The sequence below is a fragment of the Emys orbicularis genome, chromosome 17 (assembly GCF_028017835.1).
Source record: "Emys orbicularis isolate rEmyOrb1 chromosome 17, rEmyOrb1.hap1, whole genome shotgun sequence".
Classification (NCBI taxonomy): Eukaryota; Metazoa; Chordata; order Testudines; family Emydidae; genus Emys; species Emys orbicularis.
Genome location: NC_088699.1, coordinates 2,821,856 through 2,842,842, shown reverse-complemented (window position 1 = coordinate 2,842,842; position 20,987 = coordinate 2,821,856). Strand labels below are relative to the sequence as shown.

The following is a 20,987-nucleotide window of genomic DNA, read 5'->3' as shown; positions in this document are numbered from 1 at the left end:
GTCAGTATAAACTGCATCTACACTAGGTGGATTTGCTGATATAGCATCTTAGCTACACCCGCAAACCTTTCCTGGTGTAGACTAGGCCTAACTGGAGAATACCAGCTTCCAAATATGATGATACAATAATCTAATATTATTCCTAACATAGGGCCCTATTCTACCACCCTTACTGATGTTGAGCAGTACCTTACTATAGGAACAATACCCATTGAAATGAACAGAATTGCTCTTTTAGTAAAGAATCACACAGAGTAAAGCGGGCAGAATAGTGCCCACAGCAAATTACATACAAAAGAGATAAATAGAGTACATAATTACTTACCAGGAATGCTCAAATTATATTCAATAACTTTATCATATTATTTACGGCTAACCATTTATTTGTATTTAGATTAATTTAGTTATAATCAAATTTCTCAAAAACTTAAAAAAAATATTGTATAGGTCTTATAGTACTATGGATATTGATTTATGAATAGTATTTACACATTAATATAATTTAATACACAATTGTTTTGTGATATTGAACTATTGCAATTTTATCAATGAACTGTGTGATGTGCAACTTCTTCCTGTATGTAGATAAATATATATATGCAATGAGCAATTCAAATGAAGAAAGGCTTTTTGACTGTATATGCACACACTCCTCTATAATGTTTGCAACCCAAACACTGCAGCACTAGTCTAGCGCAGTGGTCCCTAAACATTTTTGTCCGTGGCCCCCCCGTTACCTGGTCCGTGGCTCCCCCGGGAGCCATGGTTGGGAGCGGGGCCCAGGTGAGAGCCAGGGGCCACGGCCAGGAGCAGAGCTGTGGCTGAGGTTGGGGCTAGACCTGAAGCTGGGGCCAGAGTGGAGCTGGGAGCAGAGCAGGACTGGGTAGCGCTCCCTCTCCACCCCCCATGAGGGCTTGTCTGGGGCCCCAATGCACCCCTAGGGGGGGTGCCCCACAGTTGGGAGACTACTGGTATTGTGCATAAGAGCCAGAAAGTGAAATTGATTATTCAGCTTTATGTCATCCAAAGGGTGTAAAAATGAAAAGGCAAAATAAATAAAATGGGTAAAAGTAAATTAGACTGTCCAAATAGGGAGAATTTTAAAAAAATCTGTGATAAAACAAGTGATTTTAAAAATACAATTTTATAATCTGACTATCCATTTAAAAGAATGAATCAGTTATATATGGAACACAGTCAAAATGTAAAACACTGAACCACAGTTAATAGCTCACTGGGACATCAGATATACTGTTAGACAGTAAATAAAATTGCCATATTTTTTTCCAATGCAGTGAAAATTAATGAAATGCATTCTTCCTCTTCTCCAAGCAAGAATCAAATGGCCAAGTACTTGTTTTTTATTTAACAACCCAGCAATGAAATGAGTTCTGGGCACTAATATCAATATACCCCTTCAGGAAGGGAGGAGAAAGTTTTCAGAGTCTCTGGACTTGCCTTACATGGCTCACACAATCCACTGAGCCTGGCTGCATATTTCTAAGCATCTTGGGGGCTGCACCTTTTCCTTATCAGTCTCTGTAGGAGACAGAGACTTCAGGTGCCTTCCCCTTCAGCCAGCTGGAGTCAAGTGTTTACTTAAATTTGCCCTCAACCAAAACAAGAGAAGTGCAGAGTGGAGAGCAGCTTACCCATGCTGTATGCTCACGCAAATAGCAGCCTTTGTATTCTATGCTGTTAGGATGTTTTATTCTTTGTAGGAACTTGACTTCCTTAATAATATCCTGCCATTTCTGTGGAAAAGAAAAAGAATAGGAAGAAACTTTACAAAATTGTTACTTAAAAGAAGGGGGGGGAGAGAGAAAAAATAACCTAACCAAGACAAAACGGGGGATGGGGGCGGGGGAAGACCTGCATCCTCCTCAAAATATTTGAAGATTGGAATTCAAAAAAAGTTATATTAATACCATGACTCATACTGCTCAACTTTGCAACAAGAAAGTATCACATTTTACAATTTTATTTATCTAGAGAATAAACATTTAAAGGAATTAGATTTTATGGCAAAGATCTCTCAATTAACGTAATATTTTATACACACGAATGCGCAGAACACAACACCACAACATTTGATATCTGAGCTCTCCTGCAGAGTCCACACTTCATATTCCAAAAATGAAGTTGTCCCTTCTTAGAGAACACAGTTTTTCCAGCCAGTCAAACACACACAACAGGCTGAAGGAGGTCAGGACTGCTGCCATCACCTTCTGTCACTGCCAGCTGCCTTAAAGCCAGTCGGGGAGGTGTAAAGACCCAGCCCTGTTAGTAAGTACATTACTTCAGGTCAACCTTAATTTGCCACTCACCAACTGTTTGACTATGTTCTCCATGTCATTTCTCCTTTATCACTTTCAATCTTTACATATAGCAGTTTAAATTACCTTACTTACTGATAAGTGAATAGTTTTCAACAAGCAAAAAAAAACCCCATGTAAAACAGAGTTATGTTCTATGACAATATATTCTTAAAGGGACGCTGCCAATGTAAAGATTACTTTCAGTCTTCAAATTGTCTATCTGATGTTGTTAAAAGTAACACCTCACATTACTGTATGTAGCGTTGTTGTAGATGTGTTGGTCCTAGGATATGAGAGAGATAAGGTGGGTAAGGAAATCTCTTTTATTTGACCAACTTCTACTGGCGAGAGAAGAAGCTTTCAAGCTTACATAGGCGCCTCTTCTTCTTGGAAGAGCTCTGTGTAAGGTTGAAAGTTTCTCTCTCTCTCACCCACTGAAGCTGGGCCAATAAAAGATATTACTTCCTCACCCACTTTGCACCTCACATTACTGTAACTTTAGGATTGGGGAAAAAAATCTCAGTTCCCCCCCCCCCCCACTTTCTGCATTTGACAGCACTTTGTGCATAGTCAGTTTCACTGTTTCCCCTGGAGAGTCGGTCAGCCAGCCCCCTTTTGTTTGCCCTGCACATGTGGTTTCGGGGGAGAAAAGCATTAAAAAATTAGGAAAATGTGACTGAAAAATAAAACTGGGCAAGGACACAGAGGGATGATTTTAGCACCTGAAGATACTTAACTCGTTTTTTTAACTGACTAGATTTCAAGGTCATAGTGTCCCTTTAACGTTGACACAAATAAATTATAAAAAAATAACAGCTCTGATGTTAGTCAGAAGCAGAAAAATCTCCCTCATATTAAAATCAGACGGTATTTCTCTGATTTCTTGGGTCTTATCAGCCCTCAGGTCCGATACCTTTTCTAGGACCCATGCAAGACAGAATTGTATAAACAAGGCCTACAAAACAAATACAGTTTAACAAAATACAGCAATGCAAAATCCAAAAAGAGTCCTTCAGAAAGAGACCTTCAAAACGTGAATGGAGAGAATACCTAAGACCAGAAAAATACATTTTTCAAGCCTTCTATTTACACAATGACTTTGTACTTTTACACCTCATGTCAACAGTTCCATCTTATCACCTATGCACAGAGTTGTCCAACTGTCACCCTATATTAATGTAAAGTTCAAACTGAAAAGAAGAACCATCGTATTTAATTTAGAAAGTAAAGGTGACTGACAAAGGGGGAGGAAAAAAGGGCTCCTTCTCTTTTTTGTTCTGACGTAATGGATTAAAGGTAGTTTGAAAGTTTTGTCAAAAAAATGTGTGTGCTTGCTTTTCACATCAAAAATTCAGATTTTGTCTACTCTGAAAACCTTATGGTGAAGGGGGAACTAATTAAACATCAACAAGCGTGGTCAAATACTACAGAAATGAGGGCCATAAAAGATAGACATAGAAACAGAGACTAAAGGAGACTGAATCCTGAACAACTGAAAGGGGAGTGAGATAGGATCTACCTAATCAGAATCCAGGATTGTTACTCTGTGTGTCACTCTGGAGCCTGTTGAGTCAGCTACAAGCATGACTGAGAGCTCTTTTTGCTCAGCATATCACCAGGTTCAATCATCAGTGGATTTAGCAGTCTGTTACCATCCAATTAAGTTCTCAGCCATTTTGAATTAACCAGTTATACCCATGCAATGTACAGCCACATTACAGCAAGTCTCTAGGCCATTGGTGTCCCTTTGTTTATTTACAAGGAACGTACAAAGTCCAATCTCTCTGAATGCAGAAGGAACCAGGAATGATAGGAGCAATTTCTTAGCTTACAGCCACCAAGCCTCTCAGGCAGGGGCGGCTCCAGGCACCAGCGCACCAAGCGCGTGCCTGGGGCGGGAAGCCGCAGGGGGCGGCCTGCCGGTCGCTATGCGGGAGGTCCGCCGGTCCCGCAGGCATGCCGCCGAAGGCTGCCTCACTGCCGTGCTTGGGGCAGCAAAATACACAGAGCCAGCCCTGCTCTCAGGAAACACACGTTCCAAAAGCTGGCTCTAGCGTGTTCCAGGGTCACACTGCACTTACAGGCTCCTGCATGGCTTTCTTGCCTCTGTCTCAGTTGTCTGTTCTCACACATGCATACCCCTACCCAAGCCAATACTGACCCAAAAGCTCCCGAGCATGCGAACCCTCTCCCCCATTTGTCTGAGGTAGGGGTTTACACTTAGTTATGAGGACGAGTTCACATTTAATCTCAGTGGGATTTTAACTCAACCCAGAACAAGGTTTCACCAAGTTCACAACATCATGCCAAGAATACTAGACCGTTGTGATCTCAGAGGTAACAACCAATCACCACCCTTATTCTACAGGTAAGTTATATGCAACAATTTCATTGGTTGTATGAGAGCAATCGCACAGATGGTGGATTACTTGGCCCAAATGCTACACCTGTGTGACAGCAGACACAATAAACTCCCTCAATACACACAGCACCTCACAGCAGCATCTACCTGCACAATCCCCCTGTACAGAAATCAGCGCAATCAGCGCACACAAAACACCCAAATGTCACTCTGAAACCTAGAGTGTCTGTCGAATCAGCGAGAAGCAATGGAAACAGCTACAAGCCAGGCTGAGAGCTCCTTTTGTTTAGAATATCACCAGGTTCAATCATCACTGGGATTTATGGTCTGTTAATGTCCAGTTGTTAAGTTCTCAGCCATTCTGGCTTTTTTTATACACAGGACTTTATGAATTACATCCATGCAACAGTCCTTCCGCTACTGGTTTTTAATCAGATTAATTACAACTTGTTTGGTTAGCATTTGTAAAGACTTGCTTACACATTCCTGCTTAACACACTCTTCAGAAAGGGATGTATTTAATGATTCAACCACCCTGTCCCTTCAACTAAGGAGCGAGGGCTTCAATAGACATTTGGGACCCCTGAGAAGTCCTCTGATATAATTAAAGAAGGCCAGAGTTGACATTACTGATAAATCTAAGGTATAAAAGCAGCATCCCATCCTGCCTCACCCCAAGCGCTGGCTCCACAGCTCCCACTGGCCAGGAACCACAGCCAATGGGAGCCCCGGGGGCGGCACCTGCGGGCGGAGGCAGCGCGCAGAGCCACCTGGCCGTGCCTCTGCCAGGGAGCAGCCGGGACAGGTCACTGCTTGTGGGGAGCCGCCTGAGGTGAGCGCCCCTTGGATCCAGCACCCCAAAACCCCTCCCACGCCCCAACCCCCTCCCGCACTCAAACTCCATCCCAGAGCCCACACCCCGCATCCCCTCCCACACGCTGAACCCCTCGTGGCCGTTCCTCCGCCTAAGAGCAGCAGGGACATGTTGCTGCTTCCGGGGAGCCACTCGGAGCCAGGTAAGCAACCTGCCAACCCCGTGCCAACTGGACTATAAACCAGACTTTCTATGAAGATTAGAAATGTCGGTTTAGAGAGCTTTCCAGTTGGTACAAGACCGGATAACAGAGTTTTTACTTACATCAACTAGTATTCAGCAGGTCAGTTCTATGCTTTCAGAGGCAACAAAAACAGGGTCAATCCAGGCAGGTTATTGACTAACCAAGTGTCTGACTACACATGGAAGTTTTACCAGTTATACTTGTAGAGTTATATCATTAGAAACCCTATATGGACACACTTATTGCAATATAAGATTGGCTTTTTTGGTTTAGCTTAAACCTCTTCTCAAGTAACATAAGCTACATTTAAAAAACAAAATGAAGCACACATAAGAATGTCCACATGGAAAGTTATACTGGTATAACTATATTGGTTTAAATTCACACTTTAGGTTATACCAGTATCATCTTCCCACATAGACAAGCCCTAGTAACAAATCAAGAGCACAGCACTACATACTTCAAAGGCCCCTCCATTTAGTTTTGGAACAAGGCATGCCCCTGTTTTAGATGGTCTCTGCCAGAGCCAATGAGAAAATCCTACTAAAAACAAAGGAATGCATAACTGATACTGTAGTGCCTTGAAGAGATTTGCAGTATATAGGCTAGATTACAATCTGAGCAAACCTTCTTTCAAAAAAAATTTTTAAAAAGCAAAATAGAAAATGTTTTAACTGACTTTTTTCTTCAAAACAAAGATACACATCCATTGAAGACAATCAGAACCTATTTCTGAAGCATGAACAGTTCACTTCATTCATGTGAACAAAATATTTATAGTTCATTGTAATTAAAAACAGTAGGACAAGAAGTAGGTACAAATTATACTTTCATCAGTACACAGTTAAACAAGTTAGTGCAGTAACAGAATAAAAAGAAACATAGGAAGTTTAGCTATGAAACTCGGATTTGAGGCTGGTTAGGAGAGACAGGTATCAGAAACTGCCAAAGAATTAAATGAATTTCAATTCTTCAAAGTACAGGTGGCAAGTCTAGGTCTGTGTTCATGGAAACCAAAAGGTTAGGAGCTGTCAGGTCAGGTCAGGTAATCTATCCCTTTGCCAGTGCAGGACTGCTTACAACACGGAGAACATAGCATAGGGGAAAATCTTCTTCTGACCATGTTGGGCAACAGCACCTGTACCAGTTCTACGAGACTATTCCATAACCTAATAGATTTCACTGTCAGGAAGCATTCCAACCAAGCTATTCAACTCCAAGCCCTGGCTTTTCAAGCTTCCGAATTGGAGCTTCAAAATCACAAAGTACAAGCTAATGATCTCTGCTAGAGTGTTCTAGAAAAAGAAAAGAAAAAAAATCTGGGGACTGCCATTATAATATTTAATGTTTAACCTTATTGATGACTCTTAAAAGTTTACCTTATCCAGTCTGGAGAATCTCCCCACAATTATCATATTTCCTATTATTTTCTTTCATTCTTTCTTTCAAGATCCTCAAAATGATATTGTTCAGCAGAGTCCATTTAGGAAAAGGATAAATTCTTGCTTGATCTGCTATTATTACATTTTACAGGCAGGCATCCTTCTGAGTCCATGTCTCTATTGTATTCATTGCTATCATTCCTAGCAAGCCTTTATCTAGCAAGCAACAGGGTGTTTTTTAAAAAAATGGAAATCAGAATGGAACATTTAAGGCTAAAAAGGCAACTCATCTTCCTATTAAGTCTGAATGCTGTCGATCTTGATATGAACTATTTTTTATTTTACCATTTTGCTTACATATTATGCAGTTCCATAAAACATGGCTCTTCCTGACTGGGTGAAATAAATGCTGCATAACATGCCAGGAACGGACTAGTCAGAAGCATGTTGAAAATGCTCAAAGAAACTTATTCTGTTTACACAATGCCCCGATTCATCTTAACTATTATATAAAGATTCTCCCTCGGGACAGCCTGGACTAATTCAAGTCAATTAATATCACAGCAATCTGGGTTTAATATACAAGATATTCCACATACCTCATTGGATTGCTTCCCACTATATGACATTTTCTTGATGGCCACCACTTCATTGGTGCGCACATCACGTGCCTGTAACATTAAAACATGAAGCATCAATATCTCATATCAGAAAGAAAATACCCAGTAAAGAAAATAAAACAAACACAGAATGATTTCTCATTGGAATAGAAGTACTGAAAAGGCGTTATCCATTTAATAGTTAGCCTGGATATAGAAAGTTAAAATAATACATTCCACTAGGGGTGATGAATGTTGGATATATTCAGAAACTGAATTAAAAAAATAAAATAAAAAAAATCACACTCCTATTTGTGGGACGTGATTCTCAACTCATGCCATCTATTGTCAGCATCCATCAGCTCTCTGTAAGTTGCTTCTACACTAAAGAGCATCTCTGTAAATGTGTTTTTTCTGATTTTAAGAAGCAGAATAGATCTTCTCTAAACCAACCTCTGCCCTTCCCCACAGCCCTGCCATAAGTACTCTGAACAAGTGAAATCAAGGCCCACTCTCCCATTCCACTCCAAACAGAAGGGAACATATACTGCAATATCATATGGCCAAAATTACTCAGATGTTTCTGACATCAGCTGCAAACACTGGACACCACCTTTCTGATGCTGCCGGGAGAGGATAAATGTTGAGTGTGATACAAAGTAGATCACATAAATGAAGGTGTTTGCCATACGTTTATTTTCAAATTCTGATTCTTGAATTTCTTGTCCAGCATTATTTACAACTTCTAAAATCATAGAAATGTAGGCCTGGAGGGAACCTCAAGAGGCTATGTAGTCCAGCACCCCATGCTGAGGAAGGCCCAAGTAAACCTAGACCATCCTTGACAGGTTTGCCCAACCTGTTCTTAAAAACCTCCAATGACGGGGATTCCACAACTTCTCTTGGAAGCCTATTCTAGAATTTAACAATCCTTATAGTTAAAAGTGTTTCCTAATATCTAACCTGAATCTCCCTTGCTGCAGATTAAGCCCATTGACCCTTGTCCTACCTTCAGTGGATGTGGAGAACAAATTGATCACAATCCTTTTTAAAACAGCCCTTAACACATTTGAACACTTATCAGGTCCTCCCTCATCATCTTTTCTCAAGACTAAACAATCCCCAGGTTTTTTTAACCTTTCCTCAAAGGTCCGGGTTTCTAAACCTTTTATCATTTTTGATGCTCTCCTCTGGAATCTCTCCAATTTGTCCACATCTTTCCTAAAGTGTGGCATCCACAACTGGATAAAGTACTCCAGCTGAGGCATCACCAGTGCTGAGTAGAGCAGGACAATTACTTCCTGTGTATTGCATGTGACACTCCTGTTAATACACCCCAAAATGATATTAGCCTTTTTCACAATTGCATCACATTCTTGACTCATTCAATTTGTGATCCACTATAACTCCCAGATCCTTTTCAGCAGTACTACTGTCTAGCCAGCAATTCCCCATTTAGTTTTTGTGTGTTTGATTTTTCCTTCCTAAGCTTCATACTTTGCTCTTATCTTTAATGAATTTCACCTTGTTGATTTCAGGCCAAAACTCCAATTTGTCCAGGTCTTTTTGAATTCTAATCTTTTTCTCCAAAGTGCTAGCAAATCCTTCTCATCTTGGTGTCATCTTCATATGTCATAAGCATGCTCTCCACTCCATTATCCAAATTATTAATGAAAATGGTGAAAAGCACCAGACCCAGGACAAACCCATGCAGGACCTCACTAAATACATCCACTCAGTCTGACAGCAAACCGTTGAAATAACTCATCTTTGTAATCTTCTTTTTAAACCAGTTTGGCACCCCCCTTATAGTAATTTCATCTAGATGACATTTTCCTAGCTTGTTTATAAGAATGTCATGTGGAACTATGTCAAAATCCTTACTATACAATCAACATACATCACATCTACACCTTCCCCACTCCCTATCCACTAGGTCGGTAAACCTTCCAAAGGGGGAAATTGTGCTGGTTTGGCATGATTTGTTCTTGACAAATCCATGTTGGCTATTACTTATAATTCTATTATCTTCTGGGGGGGGAGATGGATAGCTCAGTGGTTTGAGCATTGGCCTGCTAAACCCAGGGTTGCGAGTTCAATCCTTGAGGGGGCCACTTAGGGATCTGGGGCAAAAATCAGTACTTGGTCTTGCTAGTGAAGGCACAGGGCTGGACTTGATGACCTTTCAAGGTCCCTTCCAGCTCTATGAGATAGGTATATCTCCATATATATTATATCAGGTGATTACAAATTGATTAATAATTTGTTCCAGTATCTTTCCAGATACTGAAGTTAGGTTGACTGTCTATGATTCCCCTGTCCTCTTTGTTCCCCTTTTAAAGAGAGGTGCTATGTATGCCCTCTCCTCCTCTGGGACTTCAGCAGTCCTCCATGAGTTCTCAAAGATAATTGCTAACAGTGCTGAGATTGCTTCAACTAATCTCTTAAGTACCCCTAGAATGAGTATAGCACAATAAATGTTAATGGCTCTTAATGCTACAAACTGATTTTCTGCTCTCAGACAATTTACAATCTAAATTAAGACAAGGTGACAATATAGGGAGTGGACAATATGATAATGCTGTCAGTGGGAACCCAATGTATGTGTTCTGAAATAAAGCTATTGTTTTAATTTTTATTTTCATTACATTTTAGCAGAGGCCCTGAAACACTCAAGGAACAGCGCACACAGCCTCAAAGCAAAAAGGAGAGCATCGTGTTGTTTAGTAAAACAAAATCCCATCCAATCCTCTGCTGAAAGTTCCATACATGGCTAAGGAGGTGGGGAACGCCTCAGGGCCTATCTCCCATGTGTGTTTGACTTGACCAAAGCCAAAATAAAATTAAATAAAATGGTGTATGTCATGAATTTCAATGACGCTACTACTAAAATATTAACTCTACTAGTAATTTCAATGCAGCCTTACAATGAAGGATCTCCAATAATGTAGGAGGTGAAAGTATGAAGAAAGCTAAATTACCCTACCTGCTGCAATCTCAAGCTACAGTTAATAAAAGACTCAAATTAAATTTCAGGTTGCAAAATTAGCAAATCTGACCTTATCACTCAGTGTTGCATTCTATCAAACACAGGCTTCCAGAACTTTCATTACATTCAGGACTCCAGAGTTTGTAAAGGGGTTTCTCAGACATATTCTGATACTTTGCCATTCATTGTTGACAGTGAATTCTGAAACCCTCTTATCTCAATGATGAACTTCTGACTAGCTTTAACCATTTTCTTTTTGTAACTGAGGATTCTGCATTTCAGTGACGAGTCTACATTACAATCCGTTTATTTAAGGTAACTATTAAAAATGCAAAAATTATTTTTTTTTTACCAGTAAAATTTAAACATTGTAACTCCTAGATCTTCTCTAGGCAGAGGAAATTGTTCATAGACCCAACTGTTTCCTCTGCCACAACCATGCCCATTAGTATTAGCTAGGGCTGTAATTTATTAAGCACAAAGCAGATCTTAAGTGAGGATTGCTTGCCAATCCAAAATACAGCAACAACATGCCCTGTGTTTCTGCTGAAATAAAAGGCAGAAATAAGAAGTAAGATTTAAAGAGCTGTTGTCACCTCATGAAAAAACTGTGAAAAAATATTCAACTGAGAAATAATTCTGCTCATGAAATTTTCTCTATTTATCTTCCTGAGATTTTTATCTACAGGACTACTGAATTGCTGGAGGTGTGGATTTTAACAGGGCAACATTAATACACATTGTTTCAGAGGGCCCTTGTATCCCCTATTTGGATTCATTATTTGAAAGGATGAACTACAGGTACCAACACTGACAGGGATGAACCTGCTTTGCTATTAGAAAATACCAGCATACCTGATCTTTTGAATAAGCGGGGATAGGTGGCTCTTCAAGAGTGCCCTGTAAGCCAAACATCTAGCACTGATCTACTAGAAGACCACCACCACTCTGGCCAGGAAAAAAATCTAGAACCCTCTGGATCTCCATCCTTCTCAAGAAAATTCCCTTTGCTCATCACAATAAAATGAACATCTGCAACAGTCTTTGGCAGCCCAATTATCAATAACAAACATCAGCCATGGCTGCTTCCTGTGCACCCGATGTAGGCACTGAAGATATAATTCTGCCCCTACTGAAGTCAACAGTGAAACTCCTATGGACTTCCACAGGGTCAGGATTTCACCCCTAATCTACAAAATCTCTGGGGTTGGGACCTTGGAATATAACAACAAATTTATATTGTGTCCATCAAAGGAGCCCAATGCACTAGATAAATATTAACTTAGTCTCGCAACAGACTTGAGAGGTACAGAAGTATCCTCATTTACAAAGGGGGTCGGGAGCTGACTTGCCCAAGATCACAGAATCAGCACCACAGCAAGGAAGGGAACCCAGGGCTACAGTCTCCCAGCCCTTCACCTTCACCACAAGCCCAGACTCCATCCCAAGGAAGTAAAATTCAAATATGTTTTGTTTTTTAAACTTGCTTCCGGTTTATACTTTACACTCTTGAATATATCCTGCTACACTCATCTGACGATATTCTTATTTGTTTCCGTACCAGCTGCAATTCTGTTGTTGTGTTACTATCTTTCTGTTTGTCCATATTCCTATACTGCTTGGATAATTACTACCCTTAAACCTTCAATAAACAATTAAGAAAATAATTATTAACAACACTGCACAGGTTTTATGTGGCAAGGGATACTGGAGGGTTAACAGAGAGTGCTTAAAATACCACCCTGAACCTACCATAAAAATACTTCCCTTGCCCCACAAACTCCAAAAAACATCTATAATATTTGGATTATTTGGACGATTGGCCCAACAGATGATAAATATTCAAGGTAGAACAGTTAGACTGGGAGAAAAGAAAATCTTGGGAATATTTGTTGAATAAAACAATCACCTAGCACACTTATCACAAAGGATTTGAGGTTTATTTGGGCGAGGGAGGAGGGAATCACTGAAATAATCAAATCAGTTAACAGCTACAATAAAAAAGGGCAAACAAGATACCAGATTATAGCAGCAGAAGGAACGAAGACATAAACAAAAGAGTCGGTATACCCACCTCCTTGCCCTCTCTGGAGTACTCTACATAGCATTGGTTACTGTATAAAAGAAAGGCTATTCTTGCACTGAAAAGGATGAAGAATTAGGGCAGCAAAGATGATACTAAAAACAAAAATTTAATAGGTAGCCTTGTGATTACTGGGGTGATAATACCCTGAGGTGAGCCAACAGAGTTCACGAAAATAATGAAAGGAATTGTAGTCAAACTTTATTCAATGTTCTGAAACTTGGAGAGCAGGATAGAAAGTAGACCTATAGTATAAGTTATTACAGAAGATGATCAAAAGAGTATGAGTTGGAGTGAAATCTAGACCTGGTTTTGGACATGTGGGTGAAGGGATGGAGTAAGAGGTATAATAAAGAAAAGGAAAACAGAATTAAAATACAATTTAAAGGGCAAGATTTTGGGAGTGTATGGCTTTTTTCAGTTCCTAAACAGTTCCTAGATATGTTTTATTAACAACATCCCCGGCCAAGCTGTACACAACGAAAGTAGATGGGGGGGAAAAAAGTTTCTTTACTAAAAAAACAACCATCCCTCCCCAAAAATAACACCCACCTCAAACACACAAATATTATTGATCGTAAGTTAGCATCAGCAGTCAATAACTGCCAGAATCTGAATATGAAAAGAAAAGAGAGCCATGAAGGGTGACAAGCCAGAGAGTTAAAGGCACCCAGTTTCTTTGAAGTGTCTTCCCTAGCCTGGAAAAATCCATGACATCCAAAACAAGGGCTGCATTGGTGTTATGATGCCACCCAATTTATTAGGTGATCATACAACCCAGGGCTTGTTTGAGATTTCAGGCATGTATGCACATGCATATTGTGTTCAGTCCTCAAGGGAAGGGAAGGTATCAAAGTCTCCAAGAAAGGAGTAGCTAGACCAATGATACAAGATGTATGTGTGTGACACAAAAAGCATAACAAAGCTGATACTTTAAGTACAGCAGCTTTGGCAATGCTCCTTTGAAGTTTTAACTACATTTAACTTAACTAGAGAACACTTTAATAGTGTATTATCCAAGAATTGAATATTACTGATGGAATACAAGATAATTTTTACTTTAGTAAGGAATTACTGGTTTTGCAAGAAAATCAGAAATGAGACATTCATGCCCTCCCAATCTAACTTCATATACATAATCTTTACCTTAATAAACTCCTCCCCACCCACCAGGTTCATCTCATCTTTTTGGGTAGAGCTTTATGTAATATAATGTCTATCTATAAAATAGCTTCAGATATAAGAGCAAAAAAGATACTGTAATCACGTCTAGTTTGTGTGTTGAAGCTTAAAATGCAAAATGACAATATATAGTAACATACCACACATATCTTCTACAGGGCACACTCCTTTATTAACAAAAGACACATGATACACAAACATTGAACAGCATCATGCAAAGCTTACCTTTTGTCCTTTAGGAAGACTGCTTACGGCAGAAAGGGATCTAGGGGTTATAGTGGATCACAAGCTAAATATGAGTCAACAGTGTGATGCTGTTGCAAAAAAAAGCAAACATGATTCTGGGTTGTATTAACAGGTGTGTTGTGAGTAAGACACGAGAAGTCATTCTTCCGCTCTACTCTGCTCTGGTTAGGCCTCAGCTGGAGTATTGTGTCCAGTTCTGGGCACTGCATTTCAAGAAAGATGTGGAGAAATTGGAAAGGGTCCAGAGAAGAGCAACAAGAATGATTAAAGGTCTTGAGAACATGACCTATGAAGGAAGGCTGAAAGAATTGGGTTTGTTTAGTTTGGAGAAGAGAAGACTGAGAGGGGACATGACAGCAGTTTTCAGGTATCTAAGGGGGTGTCATAAGGAGGAGGGAGAAAACTTGTTCACCTTAGCCTCTAAGGATAGAACAAGAAGCAATGGGCTTAAACTGCAGCAAGGGAGGTCTAGGCTGGACATTAGGAAAAAGTTCCTGTCAGGGTGGTTAAACACAGGAATAAATTGCCTAGGGAGGTTGTGGAATCTCCATCTCTGGAGATATTTAAGAGTAGGTTAGATAAATGTCTATCAGGGATGGTCTAGACAGTATTTGGTCCTGCCATGCGGGCAGGGGACTGGACTCGATGACCTCTCGAGGTCCCTTCCAGTCCTAGAATCTATGAATCTATGCTTAATCTCCTACCTGCAGTGCATCAGAAGCACAATCTGAACACAGTAAGGTAGAAATCCCTCTTTGTTAATGAACTTTCTGAAAATAATGTTTAGTCAGAGAGCATGTAGAGAAGAGAAGGGTTGAAAAGCTTGGAGGGGTGGGTTCTCCACCATTTAAATTCATGGCAGCACTTGTCATGTTGCTTGAAGGGTGTCCTGGTAAAGGGCATTCAACCCTTAAATGATTTTTAACTTGAAAAGAAACATGGAGTTCACAGAGATACTGATGTGATGAATGCTCCTCTTGTCTCGCTGTTTGAGAGCATCCCTAGCACATAGCATGCAGGTGACCTCTAACGATGTGCTCATTTTGGTTAACTATCCCCATGACACTTATGTGCCATAATAATATGTAGCAAGATTGGAAACATTTAAAAATTGTATTAAAAAGTGAGCAGAGGGGAGAAGTGCGGCGATATGAAATCTATTTCCAGTTTTCTCTGCAGTGAATTTAATGATATTAAGTAATGTTCACCTGTGGCATTTACTTCATTATAAAACATTTGCTCACACCGATCTGTTCCCAGACAGTGGCTGCTCATAATTTTAAGCAAGGAACAAAATTAAGAAGCTTTTCCTAATTAGTTCATCTGTGCTGCATTAAATTTGTGCTGGAAGGTTCCCAACATAGTCTGCTGCAATTATTAACAATGAATAGGAAGCTCATAAAATACTGACACAAATAGCTCTCTGTAAGAAAATTGACAGGTCTGGCCACACCTATTATAAATGAGAAAAGGCTTGCACCAGAAAATGGCTTTTGAATGAAGGTCTCACACTATGCACTTTGGTTAACAGACAGTAAGTTGCAAATGAAGTAGCTGTAAGAGGCTAAGAGAGATCCCATGTCTCAGCTGTGCTATGTAAGCAGAGAGCAGGTGGGGAAAATCCTGTTCTCCAAAAGTTCAGGTCAAGTAGAAATGCTATATAGACAAGTATTGGGATTCCTGTCTGTTAGACAAGGACAGCATGGGACACTGGGGCAGACCGAGTGACACAGTGAGAGAGAAAATGGCTGTGGAGGGGCTGAGTGGTGGGTGGAGAAAGAAAACTGAGCTGCTCTCAGGGGCAGGGGGTGAGAAGGAACTGTATGGCGCAACAGAACTGCACTGCCAGTCAGAAGGGAGGGGCTGAAATGAAGAGGAGCTGAGCAGAGCAATAGAACTGAGCTGCCAGTCATGAAGAGTGGCAGAAATATGGGCCTTGATGATGTTAGCCAGGTGAGACCAAGTAAAGGTGCACTACTGAGCATGCCCAAGACTGAGCCTCAGGTGAACATGTTTCCTGTTAGTGCTGTGATTAGTATGTGGGGTCTGGGGAATGGAGAGACTGGGTCTGGGCTTTTCAGCTGCAGACAGATAGTTTAATGGCACTTAACATTGCCAGAAAGGTAAGCAGGAGTTTAATTGGCTAACCAAGCCAGAGTAGCTGTAGTTCATTTTACTACACTGACTTGATTACTTGCTGATGCAAAACACTCTTTGATTTATGATGGCAGCTGTCTCTTTTCAAGTACTTTGCCTTGCAATTGCAAACTTTGCTGCTGCTAGGCCCCTGCAATTTTAATGTGCAACTAGATCCCTGACTACTTATTATTGTTTGTATTACTGTCATGCCTAAGAGCACCAGTCATGGACCCTGACCCAGCTTTTCTGATTATTAATATGGTGGTAACACCTAGGGACTCAAGTGAGGGATTGAGGCCCCATCGTGCTAGACACTGTACGAACACATAACAAGACCACCCTCCCTCACCCAAAGAGCCTACCATAAAAACCTCAATGTTTCAGACTAGTTAATTTTCCTCAATAAGTAGTAAAAAGGCAATATCCAGAGTTAAAAATTAGCCAGCTAATATTCACAAGTTACTGTCTGTTCAAATTACTTACAAAATAAACTGCTCCAAAGCTTCCATGGCCAATCTCTCGGAGATCTGTGAAGAGTTTTTCTGGATCTTCTTTGAAGAAGAGCTCTGCAATTTCTGGGTCCTTCAGGCTGCCCGCTCGGCTGGTTGATGGCATCCTGCTGGGCAGTTAGCCGACTATCTGGGTTGAAAGTGCTGCCTCAACCCTTTGTTCATCTGCATGAATGGGGCCTCTTCAGCATGGATTACTGTAAGAAAAACATTACAACTTATCACTGATTACGAATCTCAGAGCCAGAGCAAAGCAACTCATTACTGAAGCCTACAGATAAGCAGAGTCCAAATTTCTTGTAGACCAAGCATCCCACTCATAACGAGTGATGCTGTTAACACAGGAGGTGCTACACCAGATCAGTCCAACTGCTACGCAAGTCTGGTATCCTACCTTCAACAGAGGCCTGCAACTTATCCCTCTATGGAAGGCACACAAAAAATGAAAACCCACCTACAATCCACTTAGCCATCATGCAGGGATCTAATGGAAAAAAATTCCTTCCAGGCCTACAAAAATTGAACAGCTTATGAAGGCTTAATTCCCCATGTGATCTTTCATTTGCAGAGATACAGATGTTAATGGTTATACAATTATCTGCTCCTTTTTAAAAATTCACCCAACAGTATGTGTCTCAATGACCTCTGGCAATAGTGAATTCTCCTGCTTAACTATAGTGTGTGTAAAGGAACATTTCCTTCCTTGGTTCTAAACTTACTGCCCTTTAGCTTAATTTAATTCAGTATTACCTTCTTCTTTGATTAGACCACAGGCTAAAAAGGAGGCACTGATCAACTGTCACTAATTTTCAATACTTCCATCAAATCACCTTTAACCCTTCTCCTTTCATAGTTAAATAAGGGCTTGTCTGCCCTTGAAATGCTGCAGCTGCACCATGCTAGTGCTTCAGCATAGACACTACCTACCCCCACAGGGGGGCTCTCCCATCAGCCTAGATAACCCCCAAGAGCTGGTAGCTAGGTCAAAAGGAGAATTAGGTCGGTATAACTAGATCGTGCAGGAGTGTGAAAAATCCACACACCTGAATAACGCAGCTAACCCGACCTAACCCCCAGCGTAGACAGCGCTACGTCAACGAGAGAACTCTCCTGTCAACCTAGCTGCCGCTTCTCGAGGGGAGATGAATTACCTAACCCTCGCATCGGCGTAGGCAGCATCTTCACTGAAGCTCTACAGCAGTGCAGTGTAGACAAGCCCATACCCTCAGACTTTTCAATCTCTTCTGATACATAAATTCAAGACCTCTATCTTATATGCCTGCTCTTGATATTTTCTATCACTACCCACATCTTAGAGGGATGGTGACCAAAATCAGAAAGAGTAATATGTGTCTGTCTGTCCCTTCAGACAAACTCAAGCACTGAGGTTTCCTCTAACTGCTATAAGCACATAACAAAGCCATTTGCATTAAGCCATCTCCAATAGCTTTTCACAGAAGAACCTGAAAGTTCTTTTAAGGGTGCTTTGCCTTACATTTATCCAAAATGTATAGGCCATTTTGGACCATGTCTACACTAGGAAAAAAGGTGTACTTTTAATGCGTTAAAATCCTACTGTAGACAGGGCAGTTGCAGTTCTAACATGTTAGAGTTTACCTCGACCAGCTAACACAAGTTAAAACAACAACAACTTGCCTTGTCTACTCTAGGATTTTCGCTAACGTTAAAAAACCTCACATTTTCGCATAGTGAGGACCAAGCCTTGGCATTGGGAGTTTCTCACAATCCTCCATAAAATGTTACCAACCAAAACAACTATATCACTGGCAAATAGCTAACATACTATCCACTTTCTTCTCCAAATCTTTTTGTTCTGTCTAGTCAAGGTTTACACTTCCACACTTTACATTTTGTATGTTAAACCTACAGAAGGTTTTTAACTTCATAGCAGACAAGGACCATAAATCTGAGTTTAAGTGTTATGTTATGTTACTGCCCAATTGTCTCCTTTTCTGGTCTCTATACCCCCACCTCCAGATCTCTGTTGAATCATTGGTTCCGCCCCTCCCCCTGGAAGCGACTCCTACAGAAATTATAGAAAAAAATAATGCTTCTTAGAGTGCTTGTGCATAGTAGTATTTTCCTCTAGGCAGGACAGCATGTGAAACTGACAAAGACAACATGATCCTTGTTAGTTCCAAGCAACTGCCAGAACCACACCATGGAAAGCACTATTGTGTGCGAGCACAGCCAAGACATACCTAGTTATCAATGCTGCATGACTCTCCAGCTTGTCTGGCTAAGAGGTATTTGGGAGATAGGATGCAAGAAAATCAAGCAAAGTCCAGGATTTCCCTAATGTACCTCCAAACAGCCAGGATTTTAAACATTTGTAATATAACCATAAATGTGTTTCCATGATAGTCCATTCTCAGCACCTAAGGAACAATTACACATGCAGATACCACAGTGCCGGATTGGGTATAAGAAATTAAATGAAATTATTAACTGTTGTGCAAATATAATTATTGTGTTTTAAGTATGTATTTATGCAGGTGCCATTACAGTGACACTGATGTCAACTTATTAATTTCTCTATTCATTTATATTAAAATGTATGATTAGCACAGGAATTATATATAAAATGTAGCTCAATTAGATGGAGTCAAATGTATGGGATTGTCATGCCTACATCTTATCTATAATCACAAAATCACAGAAATGTAGGACTGGAAGGGACCTTGAAAGGTCATCTAGTCCAGTCCCCTGCACTGAGGCAGGACTAAGTATTATCTATTTTTATCTCTTAAGGTTTCACACGGGAGAGAACAAGAAATTAGCTGCAATTTAGTAGACACCTGAACTGTACTTCATTTATAACAGATGTGATAGAAAAGCAAAAAGGTCAACAATATTACATTTGATCCTTCCCAGCCCTAAAAAGAACATGACATTAAAAGACAACTGTTTCGCATTTACAGCCTAGAGCTGAACAATAGACAAAAACCAAAAGTCAGAGAGGCAAGAGAAAGGAATGGGGGAAGGGAGCTGATAACCACAGCACACAGTATTATTGAAGGAATGTTTCTTGGATCAACGGTAATGATGTCATGTTGCATCTTTTAAAAAGCATCAGATTCTTACAAAAAGGACATTGTTGTTCAAAAGCAACTGCTGCAATCCCACAATGCTCTTTCCCTTACATCTGTTAATCAGTGGGGTCTAGGCTTGGACAAACCTGCCAATATGGCCAAAAGTCACATGTCCCCTTCATAGTGCATCTGAGAGAGAGAATGAGAATCCAAGATACACAGAGCTGAGAAGGATTACAGGGTTGTCCCCCTCAAACTAGCCACTATTCTCATTCTTGGCATGATTTTTGAGTATGCCTGTGGAATGCCATCAACAGGCAGGGCTTTTTACCAGTGCTGAAACTCCCTCCAGGCTAAATGACTACTAATACAGAAGTGGTGTGAGGCTGGTTCTCTACCTTACTTCACATAGTAAATGGCAAATTAAAGTGGGACCAGCAAAAACATCAGGATTATTCATCTGTTATTTCAAATACCTTAAAATAAATGTTTTTTTATTCTCAAAAAGTTTGATTATCCTGGATCTTGAACATAATTACTACTATATGTATATATAAAAACATAAAAACTGATTTTAGTGCAATAGTTACAAATTTATACATGATGTTATGAGTATCCTTGTGTAAGTTTAAAATGAACAAGCATTGCCAAGACATACTAGAGCAATTTCCACCTATTAAATAGCTTTACATCTTCTTGCTGTCTTTTGCTTTATTGTACAATGGAATAGTTCCACTTACCAAAAAGTTATAATATTAACTACCCCTTGTCTTTTTCTGAAGAACGAAGTACACAACACACATCAAGGTTCAGCAAGTCTATCAGTTCAAACACTCTACCCCCCAGGGTGGAGATTTAAATCAAGACCATTTAAATCAGCAATTTAATTCATGATTTAAATCACTAAGTGGAAAGCCTAAATTTAAATAACTGATTTTAATCAACTTTTCCATTTCTATTTCAGTCATTTTCTAAAGAAAGGTGCATTCTCATTGGTTGATAGAACCATTAAAACATGTTACTTTGCAACTAACTAGAGCCTTTACACAAGACTTGGTACAACTTTT

General features: G+C 40.1%; 1 protein-coding gene across 1 annotated transcript in view; it reads right to left on the bottom strand.

The window, feature by feature from the left end:
- TAOK1 (TAO kinase 1) overlaps nt 1-20,987 on the bottom strand; it is a 68,310-nt gene that overhangs the window by 32,099 nt on the left and 15,224 nt on the right. Inside the window, exons 3-5 of the mRNA XM_065418104.1 lie at nt 16,842-17,064; nt 7,720-7,791; nt 1,653-1,754 (exon numbers count right to left, since the gene is read on the bottom strand). Coding sequence (XP_065274176.1) covers nt 1,653-1,754; nt 7,720-7,791; nt 16,842-16,973 — 306 coding nt within the window. The 5' untranslated portion in view covers nt 16,974-17,064. The remainder of the gene's footprint in view (nt 1-1,652; nt 1,755-7,719; nt 7,792-16,841; nt 17,065-20,987) is intronic.